Below are 17925 nucleotides of genomic sequence, written 5' to 3'. Positions count from 1 at the left end.
AACCTAACACTTACTTACTAGATGTATTTTTTTTTATGGAATAGGAGGACAAACGAGCGTACGGGTCACCTGTTGTTAAGTGATCACCGCCGCCCACAATCTCTTGCAACACCAGAGGAATCACAGGAGCGTTTCCGGCCTTTAAGGAAGGTGTACGCGCTTGTTTTGAAAGTACCCATGTCGTATCGTCCCTGAAACACCGCACAAGGAAGCTCATTCCACAGCTTTGTAGTACGTGGAAGAAAGCTCCTTGAAAACCGCACTGTGGAGGACCGCCACACATCCAGATGGTGGGTATGATATCCTAACTTGTGGCGTGTCGTGCGAAGGTGGAATTCGGCGGCAGGAATCAGGTTAAACAGCTCTTCGGAACACTCCCCGATCATTACAGTTGCCGTGGTACAGCGGTTGTCACGTATGCTTTTTGTGCAGAAGGTCCCAGGCTCGAGCCTGGGGTACGCATTGATTTTTTTTAAGTCTTAATTTTTTTTATCACGTTATTTTAATTTTTATTATTATGACAAGCATTTTTATTTAGTTTCACCTGTCCGGTTGTCTATCTGTAATCAAATCTTGCAAGCTACATTTTACTCACTTCCCGTTTGCTTTTTTTAAATTACTTTTATCAAAAAAAAATACTGCAGAAATAAATAAATAATTATAATTGCATAAGTTGATAAAAATGCTATGCAATAGCTTTACCGCGCCAATCCCCGAGTGCCACACGTCTTTTTTTAAATATCTAATACAAAGTCAATAAGTATAATGAATAATTAGTATGAAATGATAATTCCGGGTCCTTTACAGATCCTTTTGTTGTATTATATAGCTACACATCACTTTTCAATAAATTTTTAACAAAACCAATGAAATGCATGAATATTTTACAAACCAAATCGCTATATTTTGACCTACTTTACCCACGTGGTGTAACGCAACCTGACACAATTTATACATACACTGCAACGTTGCCAACTTACATGAGGTATATCCTTATAATTCGTGCAAAGATTTCGGGAAATGGATAAAGATGACAATACACATAGTATAAGAGTCACAACAACTCGAAGCAAGCTATAGCTACGTAGTAATTGATCCGAGGATAGCCTCGCGTATATCCGCTGCGTGTGGTATGGGACGATTGTATTAGTGATATCACCACCTGAGTTAAGAGTACTTGAATCATATCTCTGGAGGCTCGGGGTTCAAATCCCATATTGATGAGCAAGCTATCAACTATGAAGCAGATCCTGTAGATGAAGCCACAACTGGAGATGTTTTTTTTTATCCTAAATTGTTATTTTTGTTAAAGATTTTGTTTTAATTGACAATTGCTACAGTTATTCACATTAGTCCATCTAATATATTATGAACACCAATATTCCTTCTTTCAGACTCAACAAAGACATCAAAGCTTCAGATCTCAAGAGAAGAGTCCCACCAACACAACCCAGTACAACTACTGCTACAAACAGTCACACATTCAATGAACCAATACAGTTCCCCAGCTCACTAACAGTAACCACTACCATCAAAGGTGTTGATAAAGAAGACGAGAAAAAGACCAACTCTGCAATTTTCAACACTACTGTAAACTCATACACAATTAACAAGGAAGTTGTAAATGATAAACTCGGAGATAGAGAGAAAAAGAATGTAGCTAGCTTAAGTAGTATTACAATAACCCCCTTCATCACAAAACCAGAAAAGAAAGATAAAACTAAAGAACCCTTGATAAGAGTTAAATCACCGGCAGCACTCAACGAAATGGTCACCAACAACAATAAGAAGGAAAAGAAAAAGGAAAAAGAAAAAGACAAATTTGACACACCATTACATATAGATACAAATAATATCCCAAAAAAAGATGCAGTGAAAAGTCCCAGGGCTCATGAATTAGTCATTAGTCAAAAACAAATTGAGCATATGAAAGCAAAAGAGAATAATTTACCACATCCAGCTTTAGTGCCTGTCAACCATTCACCTACATTTGCTAAGCCGGATAAGAGGCCACCAGAAAAGAAGAAAAAGGACATTGTGATTGTGTCTGATCTTGACCCTCTTGGGGACATACCTCAGGAGCCGGTAGCTGTTGATGACAGTAGTAGTGATATTGAAGTTATTGAGGACAAGAGTGAGAAGGACAAGTGTGACAGTGGCAAAGTGAACAGTGCTAATGACTGTAATAGTGTCAAGAGTGATTATGTTGATGAAACTAGGTTGCATATTGATAAGCTGATGAAGGAGCTTAAGGAGTTGCAGGTATGTTGGTTATCTAAATAAGAGCTAATGTTATAAATGAGATTAGAGATTTAATTAGTATGTTTGTTGCTGATTCACGCCAAAATGGCGCAATGAATAACTTAAATATTTTTATAACTGCAATTTATTATGATACATTGCAATCCAGATGTTTTAGACACCATTTGATTATAGATAGTTACGACTTGTCAATATAATTATATTTTTAGATATATAGCTGAAAGGTTCTCAAGGAGATACTATTCACCATTTTCCAAATTCAAATGCATACCTCAGTTCCAATCTGTCTTCTTCTTCACAGTTGTTGCCTCATTGCTGAGGATTGTGACTCCGCTTAAGTTTGTCTACAGCTTTCCTCCATCTGTTTCGGTCTGACGCATGGCAGAGTGCGATGCTGATGGGTTGGTTAGTCTGCTCGGATATTTGGTCAGACCAGCGGCGTGGGCAGCCTCTTGTTTTCTTCCCCTCAATTATCCCAGTGACCATCAGATGTTCTAGGTTATCAGCACCGCGTCGTGCAATGTGGCCAAAGTATCTCATGATCCGCTGCAGACATGTAGTGGATACACATTTACTGCCTCCTATTTTTAGCTGTTTAAGAATCGAGGCGTTAGTGCGATAAGCCGTCCATGGTATCCTTAGCATGCGGCGACAGCACCACATCTCAAACGCGTCAATCCGTTGTCTGTCAGTCGATTTCAGGGTCCAAGTTTCAGCTCCATAGAGCGCGATGGGAAAGACAAGAGAGCGGACCAGGTGAATTTTCGTCCGTTTGTTGATATTTCTGTCCTTCTACACCTTGCTTAGCTGTGTCATTGCTGTTTTGGCCATTCCAATTCGCCTCCTTATTTTGATCTCGCAGTTACCTCTGTTCGTGATCACTGAGCCAAGGAAGTTGAACTGATCCACTGTTTCTTAGCTCTGTAGGAGATCAGTGCGCGGGATTGCTGCGAAGTGGTCGACGACCATGACCTTGGTTTTGGCCGTATTTATTGCCAGACCCATCCTGAGGCTCTAGCTTGTCCAGCAACTCTTTCATTTCCACTTCGGATGATGCGAATAGGGTGATGTCATCGGCATATCAGAGGTTTGATATTTTGACTCCACCTATCTTTATGCCACCTTCCCAGTTTTCTAGCGTTTGTCGCATTATCTGTTCTCCGTAGATGTTGAATAGGATAGGGGAGATCACGCATCCCTGTCGAACACCTTTTGGGAACTTAAATGTGCTCGATGTGACATCCTCAATCGTAACTGTACCATACCCTGACTCATAGAGGCTGCGTATTAGCATAACAAGATGCGCTGGAACACATGACATTGAGAGTACATGCCACAGTTCTTCCCATTTTACGCAGTCAAAAGCCTTCTGGTAGTCAACAAGGCACATGAAGGTCGGCGTGTTGTAGTCGTAGCATTTTTCTACTATTAGTCACAGATTCAGGATTTGCTCTCTCGTTCCTCTGCCCTGTACAAAAGTATTTGCCAGCCGAGAAAGGTCGCAATCTCGCGTTGATTACATGTAGTAGAATCTTACTAGCATGTGACACCAGGGCGATTGTTCGGTAGGTATTACAGTTTCTTACTGAGCTCTTTTTATTAAGAGGGAGTGTAGACAAGTGTGTCCAGTCCGATGGCCAGTGTCCAGTTTACCATACTGTGTTGCAGATGTTGTGCAGTTGGGTTATTCCATTAGGTCCCAGGGCCTTTAGAATCTCCGCTGTGATGCAATCAGTTTCCGGAGCTTTGTTGTTTTTCTTTTTGATGATGGTTCTGCATCAATTGGTGTTGCGGGTGCCACTGCAGCCCGGTTTGACTGGTTCTGATAAAGTTCTTTGCAAAACTCCCTCCAATCTGTAACAAGTCTGAAATTCAATAAGTTTGAGATAAGCATGAGAAATTGTTAGATAAACAATAACCTACCATTAACACAGATGGTGATAAGGGAAAACAGTTTAGTTGTTACTTCCAATATTTTTAATAAGTGTGGAATATTTTCGTTTCAACCAGTAACAGCTCAAGTTATTTCGGAACCATTTTCTGAATTGTAACACTTTGGAACTGAGCTGAGGTATCAAAATAACTTAGGTGTAACTACTTCATTACAATTATGTAGTGTAAGATATAATGTTTTGATTCCCATATATTGTCATAGAATTATAGAAACATGTTGTTACATATTATGTCGAGTAGCGACACAAAATCAACTGTTGTAAGTAGATCTTGGTATAGTTATATATTATGTTACTCATTTTAATCCGAAATTTATAAGATCTCTTGGAATTCAATGGAATGCAAACAGAAATAGGTTATAAGAATTCATGCTAAGAGATCACATCCAAAGTGTTTTAGCCATAATTCTTGTTTACAAATTGAACAGTATCTATCAACAACTAATTATCCACAGATTGTATTTGGACCGTACATAGTACATTCGATGAGAGTTTGAAATACATCAGAATTCATTTGAAAATTTATGCAGATCTTCTTAGTTATTATCCACTCCTGCTCTCATATAACGCTACAAAATCCAAAGAACATTCTAGTTCTTCTCTAAAGGTTTATGCGATTTTCTTGAAGGTTATTCTCTAAATTTTATTCTTAAAATGTTAGGTTAAAGGTTATTCTCTAAATACTAACAATTTTAAGTGTCTGTATAACCATGCAGATTAGATCCTTGGTCACCACATACCAATGTATTAACTTCAATCAAATTCATATGTAAGTTTATTTAATCTTTCATAAGGTTGTCAAAACTCTTGAGGTTTTTTTAATGAAAATACCGGACAAGACGAGCAGGATGTTCAGCTGATGGTAAATGATACACCCTACCCATTACAGTGCAGTGCCGCTCAGGATTATTGGAAAGCCCGAAAATTCTGAGCAGCACTACAATTTCATTAGCTACCCTTCAGACCGAAACACAGTAATGTTTACACATTACTGCTTCACGGCAGAGATAGGCGCCGTTGTGGTACCCATAATCTAGCCGGCATCCTGTGCAAAGGAGCCTCCCACTGGTCTTGGTATGTCCTCTGATGTTACAATAGAATATATAGTGTGTAATAGGTTGAGTGATCATCTAATATCATCAAATGTTTGCTTGTTTGTACTCGTCTTCCAATAAGAAATTGGTTTTATGTATGTGGTACAATTTTTTTAGAACTGTGTCTCTGTATAACCACAGTCAGATGGTGAGTATCGAATTTAAGTTGTAATGGTGCCGGAATGCTGCAACTAGGTTAATAAAAAAATTAATAAGAGATCCTCGACACACATAAAATCCTTCTAGTGTTCCTAATCTATTCTTCCTATTATGGCTTCTGTGGAAGACACACCACAATTTAGCCAATGTCATGTAAAAGTAGACTACCAAGCTTTGAGTATGTGTTTTCCATTTTTATCGGTAATGATTGGTGCTAAGATAAATGAAAAGTTTTATTTTCTTATAATACCTGAAACACAAACCCACACGTTGTTGGACCTTAAAGAATATATTCAAATAAAATTACCTAAAAAAACTAAAATTACCTAAATTGTTAATTATAATTTTTTAGTGATATTTACGACTTAATCTTATTTGTTTTAATATATTTTTGGAAAGCATGCTTGGTTGCAACTACTTAGTGTCAGGTGGCCACTTTTTTTTGTTCATTCCATAAGACAATTGGACGTAATTCCAAAACAACATTCCATACCGAAATTGTCGAAATTGAGTTAAGAACACAAAACTGGTCACGTGATTCAAATTAATGGACTGTAAAAAAATGGCAGCCCTACTGTCAATCTTTATATGACAGCATGACTTAGTAGGCCAACCGATATGTATGGAATACACTAATATTAATTATTAAACTTTAAACACGAATTCCTTAAAATGTGATGTTTGTGGCTTGGAACGTTTTTCACGAACTATGTTCAATTAATTTGATATAATTTCATTTCAGCATTCGCAAGACGAGACAAACTGTAATTCATATGAAGGTGCTATAAAATCTGGTGAGTTTATATCTTACTTATGCTTGATCTGCAAATTGTTAAAGCAAAAATTCTGGTTACAGTAACCATATGAATTATTGGGCTATATTAGATAGAATTTTGTGTGAAAATGTGTTAATTATTCATTTTTTTACAGACATATAATACATGCAAGCATAATATAAGTATCTATTTTATGGTAGTTTTTTTTTATTTCCATGAAATATTTCTGTAATGGTTATGGGGGAGAACTTAGCATAGGGTGAATACATACTTATGTTGTCCAGTTATATAGGTATTATTGAAGACAGGATAGCTCATTAGTCGGGAACACTTTCTGGGTTTTATGTTAAAAGGTTGCATGCTGTCCCCTATATATGGATGATAGCAAATTAGCTGCATGGATTATCCTTTTTATTGGAACAAATTTGTTTCTTAACACTATGCAAAGTCTCGGAATAGGGTCGACTAAATTTAAGTCTTTCTTGTTATTCCTTTCGATTATTTTTTTAATGAGAAAACTTCTGTGAAGTCTGCAAGTATTAAAGAGGCAAATTGGGCCTCACATGGAGTATTCTTTTCATATCCTCTGCAAGACTAAAATTATGTCACGGCAATTTGTCCAAAAAACTCAACCGTATACGCAAATGTCAATCAATGCCAAAGTAGGTATGTAGGTGTAGGTGTACCTACAATATATATTTTTAAAAATAAATTTCTTTATTTACTAAACTGAGACCTTATAATGACATTAATATGACGCCGCTTATATGTCTTTATAAATGGCGCATCGTAATGACTAACAATGGTTTGCAGAATGATGTTAGGGCTAGCACTAACCCCGCAACCTCTTCAGCAATTTCGCGGTTCTTTTGCGTCGGATGGCATGGAAGCCGTCCACCCTCGCATCCGCGAACTTTGCCGAAGCACTGCAAAAGCGGGGCAGCCTTAACATCAACCTGACACAATTGTTGTATTAATAGAAGGTCACATAAACTATTATGTTTGTACGATTTTTGTTACTGAAAAAAAAAAATTTTTTTCCAAAGCAACAAACGGAATCTTATAGGACATTGTCCAAAAATATTTATTCGATTATTTGTTTGTGATAAATGTTCTAGACTAATGAGTTATCCTGTTACAAAAAATATATTTATAGTTATATAACAGCTTCTCCAGTGGGTAGTAGGATGGAATTATTGCATGTATTAATTGATATTTCTGTCGGTCAGCCAAGCACGAGTCTTCCAAGCAAGCTTTCAGTCGGCCCACAGTGCTGAAATCCACTGAAAGAGATAAATTGTAAGTCTGGTTCGCTCCCTCATTGTCACCTCCGTACACATGGCTTGCAGTAGATAATGGCCATCGAAATTACTACTCGTGCGCGTTAACTTGAGACCCGAGTGAAATGCCTCAGTTGCAAATCCATACGGACAAACTTAATAATAATAATCTATTTATTTGCATAAAACATGGTATACAATGGTGTTATGAGACAATAATGAGCTTTTATTTTTTTGCTAGCACTATACTTAACATGCAAATATTTAACTTACTACAACTACAACTACTTAGTACAACTAAGATTAGAATTTCTTATTCATAAATTCCTTAATACTTACTATAGAAATAATTATAATCCCCTTATTCATAATAGTCTGCTAACTTAAAGCATTGCTAATTCTCACTCTGTCTTCTTCTATTGACCTAAGTCAGAATGAGAAAAAACACTCCTAAGCGGCTGTTTAAAGTTAGCGGACCATTATGAATAAGGGGGAAATGTATTTAGCCTATTCTTATATAGTTTATTCTTAAATCAACTAGAATTTAAATTTTTAATACTTCTCGGAACACAATTACATACACAACTTTTATTATATTTAGTAATTTTGTGAACATCATGTAGAACGAGTCTTTGTGGATCACGTCGGTTCCGCGGATTTAAATCATTAGCTGATTTATTCAATGCTTTATTCTTATTTACAAACATAGTTACATATCTAAAAATATAAAGCGATAAGGTATAGCGAGTTCGGGTCTCAAGTTGTCGCATACGACGTGTAAATATGTTATTCTTTCATGCTTCTTAATAACACTCCATCCATCCACTTGAAAATCCCAGTTAGAAACAAAACTTGTAAGTGGCTGTATATACTGTAAATGAGAGCTTATTTTGGTACTTAAAATTAAGCCCTATTATGGATACTTTTTAACCCGAATTTAACTAATTTCTCTTGTCAAATTCTATTTGACGTCTCAAATAACTACTATTATGAAGCGCTTTCGAACGCTAGACCACCAGTCTTCTTTTTGGCTGCAGCACACAAATAATGGCATCCTGTAGCATAAGGCAAATGAGAAGGTTGATCTTCCGGGCTCTTGATTTCCATCAGATCCCGAAGACCATCAACCCGAACTTGAACTGATAGAAAAATTGTACAACGTGCTCTGTTTTCATTGACGTTCATAAGCGGGATAAAAATAATTAAAAGAAATTTCTAGTACAATTTAAAGATGGAATGGGAGAATCATTTTGAAAATAGAACAGATCCGGGGGTAAATAAGCAGTGCTAAGCGTGGCCTGCGGCAGTTCTAGTTCAGTCACAAGTGAAAAGGGAAAAGAAGGAAGAGAAGAAGGGGTAGTAAAAAGTGGAAAGTGATTAAGAAGAAAGATGAAGCAGAAGATAGAAGAGTACTAGTGTTCGGTGTGGTGTGATCTACTAAAGGCACCGCCATCAACAAGAGGAACAGCGGCAGACCGGTGATGTGCAAGTTTTAAAAGGGAACGCAAATAAACACTAGTTCCTATAATTATTCTTTCCAATACCTGACCCACTCTCGCCTCAATATTAATTTATTTTTCTGGCAGTACATAGCGACACAGAACAACATAAACTACAGAACTATCTATATATATAAAAATGAATTTCTGTTCGTTAGTCTCGCTAAAACTCGAGAACGATTGAAACGATTTGGCTAATTTTGGTCTTGAATTATTTGTGGAAGTCCAGGGAAGGTTTAAATGGTTTGAATAAACATGAAAATTCTCGGATTTAAATAAAAACAACCATTTTGATTTTCCTCGGAAGTGTTCCCTGTCGTTCAGAAATCAAATAAAAATAATAGTAATGAACTAATTAGAATTTTTATATCTTTCTAAATTTCTAAGGTGGTAAAAAATAAACTTCCTTAAACACACCTAAAAAAAGGATTCCTTTTGTTTGTTTTAAGTTTATTTTATACAAAAGTTTAGGTCTTTTATTTATCTATTGAGGCAGTATGAAGTCTGCCGGGCTAGCTAGTTAACAATAAAAGTCAAAACGAAACATTGAAAATTTTTACAGAAGATTACATTTAGGATACCTCGTATGTGTGAACGCAACAATAGAGAAAAACCTTTATTCTCAATTCCGATTAGTAGAACTTGTTCGTATCTATACATATTTTATATACTTTATAAAATTCACCTTCTTACACGTAAAAACTTTATGTATATAAATGCGCCATAACCTGTATATAACACAGGGAACTAAAGGTTAATATTAACTCATAGTTATTAAGATAGTTGTATGAAACTGTGTTCCTTATATAAATAAATAAAAAAAAAAAAATTCAAAAACAAAGCAGTGAAAGCACGAAAATATCCTGACGGTAATGAAACTGCAAACAGTGCAATAGGACGAGCGCGAGGGGGTGAAAGGGGAACGGGAGGGGGCTTCATGTTCCAGCGACGTCCAGAGATAATTTTGGCCTATTATTATTACCTCTCTATTCTCTACAATTATGTATGACAGACTAAGATACTTTGGTCTGCTACCTGTATATGTTGAAACCATTAAAATTTTCTCTGCATCGCTACCAATGTTTGTTCATTTAAACCATAGATTGTCAACGTGGGCGATAACGCCCCCTTGTTGGCGTTTGAGACTTTCGGGGGGGCAGTAGATGACCCAGAGAAAATTAGGGGGCATTGAGATGGCGCAGATGGGGCGTGGGTAGATTAAAAAATATAGTCTAAAAAGGCAAAAAAATACACGAAAATACTCTAGAAAAAACATATTCTCAAAGTGGGCGGTGAGCAAAATAAGGCTGAGAAACTATGATTTAAACTGAAGCTGATCATGTAGACGCCATGTTCCAGAAAGCACGATTTAGTCGCACCTTAACACGCAATATCTTTCTACTTTGCTTAGTTTCATTTCTTCCTTCAGATTTTTATTTATTCACGTTTTCAATTAAATCTGGAAAGCGACCAAATATCATTCCACATATATGCTTGGGTTGAATGTAAGTTTGTTTAATATATAATATTGCACTGCTTTGAATGGTGAATGGTAATTTGTTATTATAATAAAACTTAATATTAAAATATGTATATCATCATCATCATCAGTCGGAAGGCATCGACTGCTTGAAAAAGGCCTCCCCCAAAAATCTCCACGACGATCGGTCCTGCGCTGCCCTCGTCCATCGATTCCGGCCATCTTGACCATCATTCTTGATCGTCAGCCCATCTTGCGGGGGGCCTAGCAACACTGCGTCTTCCGTGGTCGGCATTCGAGGACTTCTATCCGTCGAACTATGTTCCCTGCCCACTGATACTTCCGTTTAGCAATCATTATAATACAATCACCTCGTGTAGTCTCTCACATCGACAGATGTTGACTCGTCACACTCTGGCGCGAGACTGAATAAAATAAGCCGGAAACCGCTGCTTTATACCCTTGTTGCTTGAAATGACGCGCTGTGATTGGTCGGCTGTTGTGACCCCCAGAAGAGATACGTAGCAATGGTGAAGGGACTAAATTTGTTTGTATCATTCAAAAATGTCTGTGTTTACTTTTATCGCTCGCTAGTAGATGTTTCACATCACATCCTCACTGCATCTCTGTTTAAAATAACTTTGCTTAGCAATGTGGATCGATGCTTCGTTATAATGTTCAGTACTTTTGGTTAAAACAATCTGTATCACCTAATTAAAGTTTGTGATGGTTTTCTATAGATATCTGCTTTGTTTCAGCACAGAAGTAAATATTTTGAAAGAAATAGATGGATGTAGGGCGATCACTGGTGAGTTGACATCTATCTTATTATTATTCGAATATAAATAACTTAGTATTTTCTTTGATTAACGCATATTTAAATAAAACACTGTTTACGAATTAAAACGGCTGTAAAAGGGTTAAAGCGCGTATTCAGGGGAAGCCCCCTGCTTACGTTGTTTAAAAGGTCACGGTACGTCGGGTTAGTCCTACTAATATTATAAATGTGAAAGTTTGAATGTCTGGATGTATGTTTGAACTTCTTTAACGCAAAATCTACTGAATAGATTTTGATGAAACTTTACAATAATATAGCTTACACACCAGAATAACAAATAAGCTATAATTTATAAAACTATAGTCTAAATTATACAAAATATAAAAGAAGTGTGATTGTTACTAATGAATACAACTAGCGCCATCTCTTATCAACTAGCAAGCAACAGATCAATACAATTTATATGGCAAAACAACGTTTGCCGGTTCAGCTAGTTTACAATAAAAATGTAATGAACGCAAAAACTAATGTAAAAACAGTTACAATTAATTACACCCGTTGTAATCCTTTAAAAAGTGTTTTATTTCAATATATATGTAGAACTTTACAAGCAAGGAAGGTTGCTGGATTATATTCCCGTCGTCGTATTAATTATATTAATATTGAGGACATTTTTCGATACCTCAGTTCCAAAGTGTAACAAGTCTGAAATTCAGTAAATTTAAAATGAAAAATGAAAAATTGTTCCATAAACGATAACCCACCAATACCAAAGAGAAATAAGTCGATAAGTGAATGAAGTTTAGTTGTTACTTCTAATATAATCTTATAAGTGTAGAATATTTTCGTTTCTAGAGTGTTTTGTTTGAGTTGAAGTGTTTCTCTTTGGAACTGAGATATCGATTTGTATTTTAGTTATTGTTCACGTAATTTTTAGACATTTTGTCATGAAAGAGAAGGGCAAACGAGCGTACGGGTCGCCTGATGTTAAGTGGTCACCGCCGCCCACATTCTCATACAACACCAAAGGAATCACAGGAGCGTTGCCGGCCTTAAAAAAGTGGACACGCTTTTTTTGAAGGTACCCATGTCGTATCGCCCCGGGAGCACCGCACAAGGAAGCTCATTCCACAGCTTGGTTGTACGACAGACAGACATAACATGATAAGTCTCATCAGTCCAGTAATTTCACTAGCTACGGCGCCGTTAAAACCGAAAAACAAATATGCTCGCACATTGCTACTTCACGGCAGAAAAGGGCGCCGCTATGAATCCTGTAGATACTAAGAAATTCCAGCACATTCCCGAATGTCATCGTGACATGTAATGAGGCAACAAATGGCGCTAAACTTCACAATGACAACTATGAACTAACTACAACTATTCTCGAATCCTGCCAACCGCAATCGTCCTGAAAACGTGCTCTGCAAACTGATGTTTGCGACGGGTTAAATAATATGAAAAATACAACGCGTTTAAATCCTTTGAAAAATATGCAACACCCACATTCATCCACATAATAATTGATCAGTAATTTTTCATCAACTCTGCAAGATTGTTGTCATATCGTGGAGAACTCTTTCATGCCATATCCTAAAAAATGCGTGCTTCCGATATTTATAGGATACATAAACATAGTATTTATTATAGTGTTGTAATAAAGATTCTGAAACAGTTATTGCCAACATTAAAACACCCAATGTTCTAATAACCATTACATCATCCAAACGAGTGTTGTAATGTTGTACTGAATTTCATAACAACACTCCTATTTTTTTTATTCAATCCCTTCATGCTCAAATAGTTTGAACAGACAGCCACATTCTTATTGCTCGATGCGTGGTATCTGTATGAATTTCAAAAAAAGAACATTTTCGTTTACGCGCGTTCCACACTACCAGAACGTCGCGCGCCGTAAAAAAAAGTAGGTTATTCGAATCCCCGCCATTTTTCTTCGATATTTTTATTGTTTTGTTTACAAAAAATGAGCGATTCATTTTAAACGCTGCAAAAGAACATAATATTTAAGTGAATTTTAATTATTGCACTATACAAACTGTAAATTACTACTAAAATAAATATTTTTCTGTTACTGTTCATAGTTAGTTATTAACACACTCATGTGATACTATTATCACACTCGGCTTCGCCTCGTGAGATAAAGCCACATTTGTGTTTTAATACCCCTTATTACACAACAGTTGCATAAATAACTATTATGCAACTGTTGGTAATAACGGGTATTAAAACACGAATGTGGGTTTATGATGATAATAGTATCACAAGAGTGTTTTAATACCTAACTATCAACATTTGCATACAAGACTTTATCTACACCCATAATATAAATCCTCTATAAAAGATTCTGAAACAGTTACTATTTAGTTTATAGTTTACTGCTAACATTAAAAAAGCCAGTTCTAGTAACCATAATTTCATAAAATGATGATAATATAATGTTGTACTGAATTTCATTACAATACTCGTTTGAATGATGTAATGGTTATTAGGACATCGGGTGTTTTAATGTTGGCAATAAGCTAACTGTATTAGAATCTCAAATAGCGGATTTTAAAGCATGGGTGTAGATAAAAGAGCATGTATGATGCACCACCTTACAAACTAGTTTGTTATGAACATAACAGCCATTGTTAAATACTCTATTTGATTAAAAATTCTTCTTTTCGTGAAACTCTCTTACGTTCTGCGAACATGTGGTAGATTCAGTAATTTAAATTAAATGTTTGGAATTACGATTTCAAAGCGTTTAATTTAGGCCTATTTGCATAAAGCTTATTTGAATTTGACTTATGAGCAGCGATACTGTCTCAAGTGCGCACGTTTCTGCTAATCTATATATTTATAGGTGGTCTTTGTTTGAGGCTCAATCACGGCTAAACCACTGATCGTATGGTCATGAAACTACCACCATTCGATGCGAAATGTATCCTAGGTGGTTTATGGCTACTTATTTTTTTATTGTTTAATTTTCGTTATAAATAGAAACTTATAATGTGACCGTCAATCATTTTCTTATGCACATATAATTATTTTGTTACAGGCTGACGACACAACACTTCACGACTACAAAATTTTAATTTCAAGTATTAGTGATTAAGTTACATCTGCACTGCCATTCATGGAAATTTGCTCAGGAAATATGATTACCTACTGTCATTGTTTCTTGCCAATTTACTAAATGATATTTGGCTTCGTACAAGTAGCGTACTTAAATTGATTTAAACGTGGACTCTCATTTATTCGTCTAGATGGACTGTGAGAGCTGTGTAAATATCGAAAAATAATTGAAGTTAACTGTTAACCTCTATTTGCTTGCAGACTAAATCGCGAGTGTAAGGCGTAGATTGTCATGCACACTGAAGTAATAATCCTGGTATGTTTTCATCATTTGCCTAGCAGCATGAGGCTCTATCTAGACGTATAAATTATCTAAGCATGGAATACACATGCTACGTAATAAGTATGTTATTTAATCTCGGGTCTGAACATTCGGTGATTTTGTTATCTGCTAAGAGACAGACTGACATTTACCAGTGGGAGGCTCCTTTGCACAGGATGCTGATTAGGTTATGGGTACCACAACGGCGCCTATTTCTGCCGTGAAGCAGTAATGTGTATGCATTACTGTGTTTCGGCCTGAAGGTCGCCCTCGCTATTAAAATTACTGGATAAATGAGACTTAACATCTTATGTCTCAATGTGACGAGTGCAATTGTAGTGCCGCTTAGAATATTTGGGTTTTTCAAGAATCCTGAGCGGCACTGCATTGTAATGGGCAAGGCGTATCAATTACCATCAGCTGAACGTCCTGCTCGTCTCGTCCCTTATTTTCATTAAAAAAAAACTGATTGGCGGCTGAAGTGAGACAGACGGTCACGACGCAATGGCTGGGTCAATTTTGCCAAATTACCACTCATCAAATTTAACTGGTTGTATTCACAAATGTTTCCCGAAGCTTTAGATTACCTAATACTTTGTCCCATTTCATTAAGCAAACAACCACTTGCCTAAAGATATTGTCTTCCATTAACGTAGTTCCCCGCCCTAAAGTATGTTTCTCTTTGTCAAAATTTGTTATTTCCTTTCATTTTAAGTAATACATTTCTTTTCAAAGATTGATCCTTATCAGCAACAAAGTCCATTGGACCAATAATACAGAAGTAATTTTTTTTGAATAATCTTTCGGGTCGATTTCCGTCAAAAGTTCGAGAAGTATTAAAAATCTAAATATGCAGTAATTTTCCGTAGTTTCCGACTTCGCCATCACCGCCTGTATAACATAATTTCATTAGTATTCTCATTATTTTGAGCATTTCTGCCTTTGAGCTTGTGTTCAGCATCATGAGCGAATTTATACAACCATGGAGCGTGCTATAAATTAACACTAATATCATTTAGTGGCAAAACAAATGTGCTTTTAATTAGCATGTGTATTCCAACCTTTATTAATAATTACAATGGAATCTGCTTATGATGATTGAAGAGACGTGCCAATTTAATGGTAAAAGATGAAACAAAGATTCGTTTCACGCATAGCACAGGAAGAGGTGGTAAGGCCCATCATCCAGTGAAAGCGAAGCGAAACTAACAGAAAAAAACCATAGCTAATCATTATAACCATACATATTTTCTCAAAATAGAAAATTAAAAACGTAGTTCTGTAACGTCGACAAATAACTCCAAAAGTATTTAAAGCCAACTGACGCGGACTCTACTCCTGCCATTTCGGGGCGCTCGACGGCTACGACGTTGACGATGCTGATGACGTCATAGTCCATATCAACAAAGAAACAAGTGTTAAGGGTCTACTCGAAAATTATCATATTGACTTACTTTCACGTCAAGTTTCGGCTCTGGCCAATGGTGTAGGTTTTCAAGTATTTGAATTTCCAATATTTTTTTGACGTTTGACAGAAAGAGACAAAACAGTTAAAAAACTAAAATAGTAGTCATATTAAGCGGATCGCATTGAATTCGACTTGCAATCACTGGCGCATTAGAGCGCTTTCTCACTACGTCCGATCCGAATCCGATCCGTACCTGTGAAAATACAGTCCGGTGTAGCCGTAGAACTATTTCTAACGGTGGACGTAAAGAAATCTGATGACGGAAGCCGGATCTAGTGCGTAAAACTACATATCCGGATACCAGATCGGATTCGGACCGGACGTAGTGCGGAAGCGATCCTACACCTCTAAACTATTTGTTTGGTTGTGTTAATATTTTGATAGTCATTCTAGATAGTTTTATTAACAAACTGTTTTGATACTAAAAGTTAATTTTTCAAGATAAGACTATATCGAAAGCTGTACTTGATTCTCCTTAGCCGCTGAAAATTGACTTTTTGCATTTATAAACTTAACTTGAATTTTAACTTTCAGTTCGAAACATATTATTCTTGTGATATTTTACTGTAAAAAGCTAAAAAAACTGCCCTTTACCTCTACAATTTTACAAACAATGATAAATTTCACTTCCATAGCTTAAATATATTAGTAAAATATATTAAATGAAGTAAAAACATCCCTAATTTAGTCGGTAATAGGAGATAAAGGATTTCCGTGTTGTTTTTTAATATAATTTCCTATTTCTTGTAATCATTAGACGCAGGAACGATTATGAAAATCAGTTATTTCTCATTAGGCCGCATTAAGATTGATCACACAGATTGCTTTTATCATACGATTTAAAATAATATAATTTTTAACTGTGAATTTTAATATAGTATGTATTTACTTTTATTGCTTCGATCAATGACGTTCTATACACGGAATGCCGCAAAAGTGTGCATAAAGACAATGTAAGCACACTTTTCTCCTTAGTCGTGTGTCAACTGTCACTGTCCGAATTAAATCTGAACTGAATGAATGTTTTACATTGCTGCTTATTGACCAATAATATTCTAAACAACTGGAATAAATGCGGCAATGTATAGATACAGCAGTAGAAGCTTGTTATGGTGTCATTTGTTCTATATTTCGGCTTTGCGACATGATTTGTCTATGTATAAAGATTGTCATTAGGTTCGATGTTGTTACTAAATGACAGTAGGGGAGCGGGGGGCACGTTGTTACAATTTTTAGATAATTATTAATATCACAAAAGCTATCAAATAATGTATACATTTGATTGCTTTTACCATTAGTGTGTCTATTCAGCTAGTAGAATAGCATTGGAAAAATATTAAAGTTTACGTAATTTTTCCCGTAATAGAGAATTAATGAAATAAGTCGATTATAACAACTTACCCCTGACTTGGGGCTAGTTGTTACAGCTTCGGGGCACGATGTTACAGTAGGTAAATAAACAAAATGAACAATAATAAATCATTTATTTTTTATTGTTTCAAAACGTTATGAATAAAAGAGACTATTTTGAACAGTCTTATAACATTTATGAGCAATTATACTATCTATATCGTAATTTTCCAACTTTTTAACAGTAATAATCACATAACTTTGGCAGGAACTTTCTTAAATCTTATATAAAACACATTTTCATTACTGAATTAGAAAATTTCGTCAGTAAATACCAACATGTAATAAATTATTTATACTTTTTTAACTTGGCACTTCAGTTAAACTAAAATCTAACATTTTCAATACACTTATATTGCAATAAAAT

The 17925-nt window shown here is 35.8% G+C and overlaps 1 protein-coding gene across 5 annotated transcripts in view; it reads left to right on the top strand.

The window, feature by feature from the left end:
• The window catches only part of LOC126970798 (ubinuclein-1), a 43607-nt gene extending 26262 nt beyond the window's left edge, over window positions 1-17345 (top strand). For 2 of the 5 annotated variants that reach the window (XM_050816904.1, XM_050816908.1), the window contains exons 13-17: window positions 1395-2262; window positions 6210-6261; window positions 7473-7542; window positions 11261-11310; window positions 14342-17345. In XM_050816904.1, the coding sequence (XP_050672861.1) occupies window positions 1395-2262; window positions 6210-6261; window positions 7473-7542; window positions 11261-11310; window positions 14342-14346 (1045 nt within the window). In that variant the 3' untranslated portion in view covers window positions 14347-17345. The remainder of the gene's footprint in view (window positions 1-1394; window positions 2263-6209; window positions 6262-7472; window positions 7543-11260; window positions 11311-14341) is intronic. The other 3 variants (XM_050816905.1, XM_050816906.1, XM_050816907.1) reach the window with 3 other exon arrangements.
• The last annotated feature ends 580 nt before the right edge of the window (window positions 17346-17925 follow it).

This window comes from Leptidea sinapis, chromosome 22 (genome assembly GCF_905404315.1).
Source record: "Leptidea sinapis chromosome 22, ilLepSina1.1, whole genome shotgun sequence".
NCBI lineage: Eukaryota > Metazoa > Arthropoda > Insecta > Lepidoptera > Pieridae > Leptidea > Leptidea sinapis.
The sequence above is the reverse complement of the archived record's forward strand: the minus strand, read 5'-3'. Positions and strand labels throughout refer to the sequence as shown.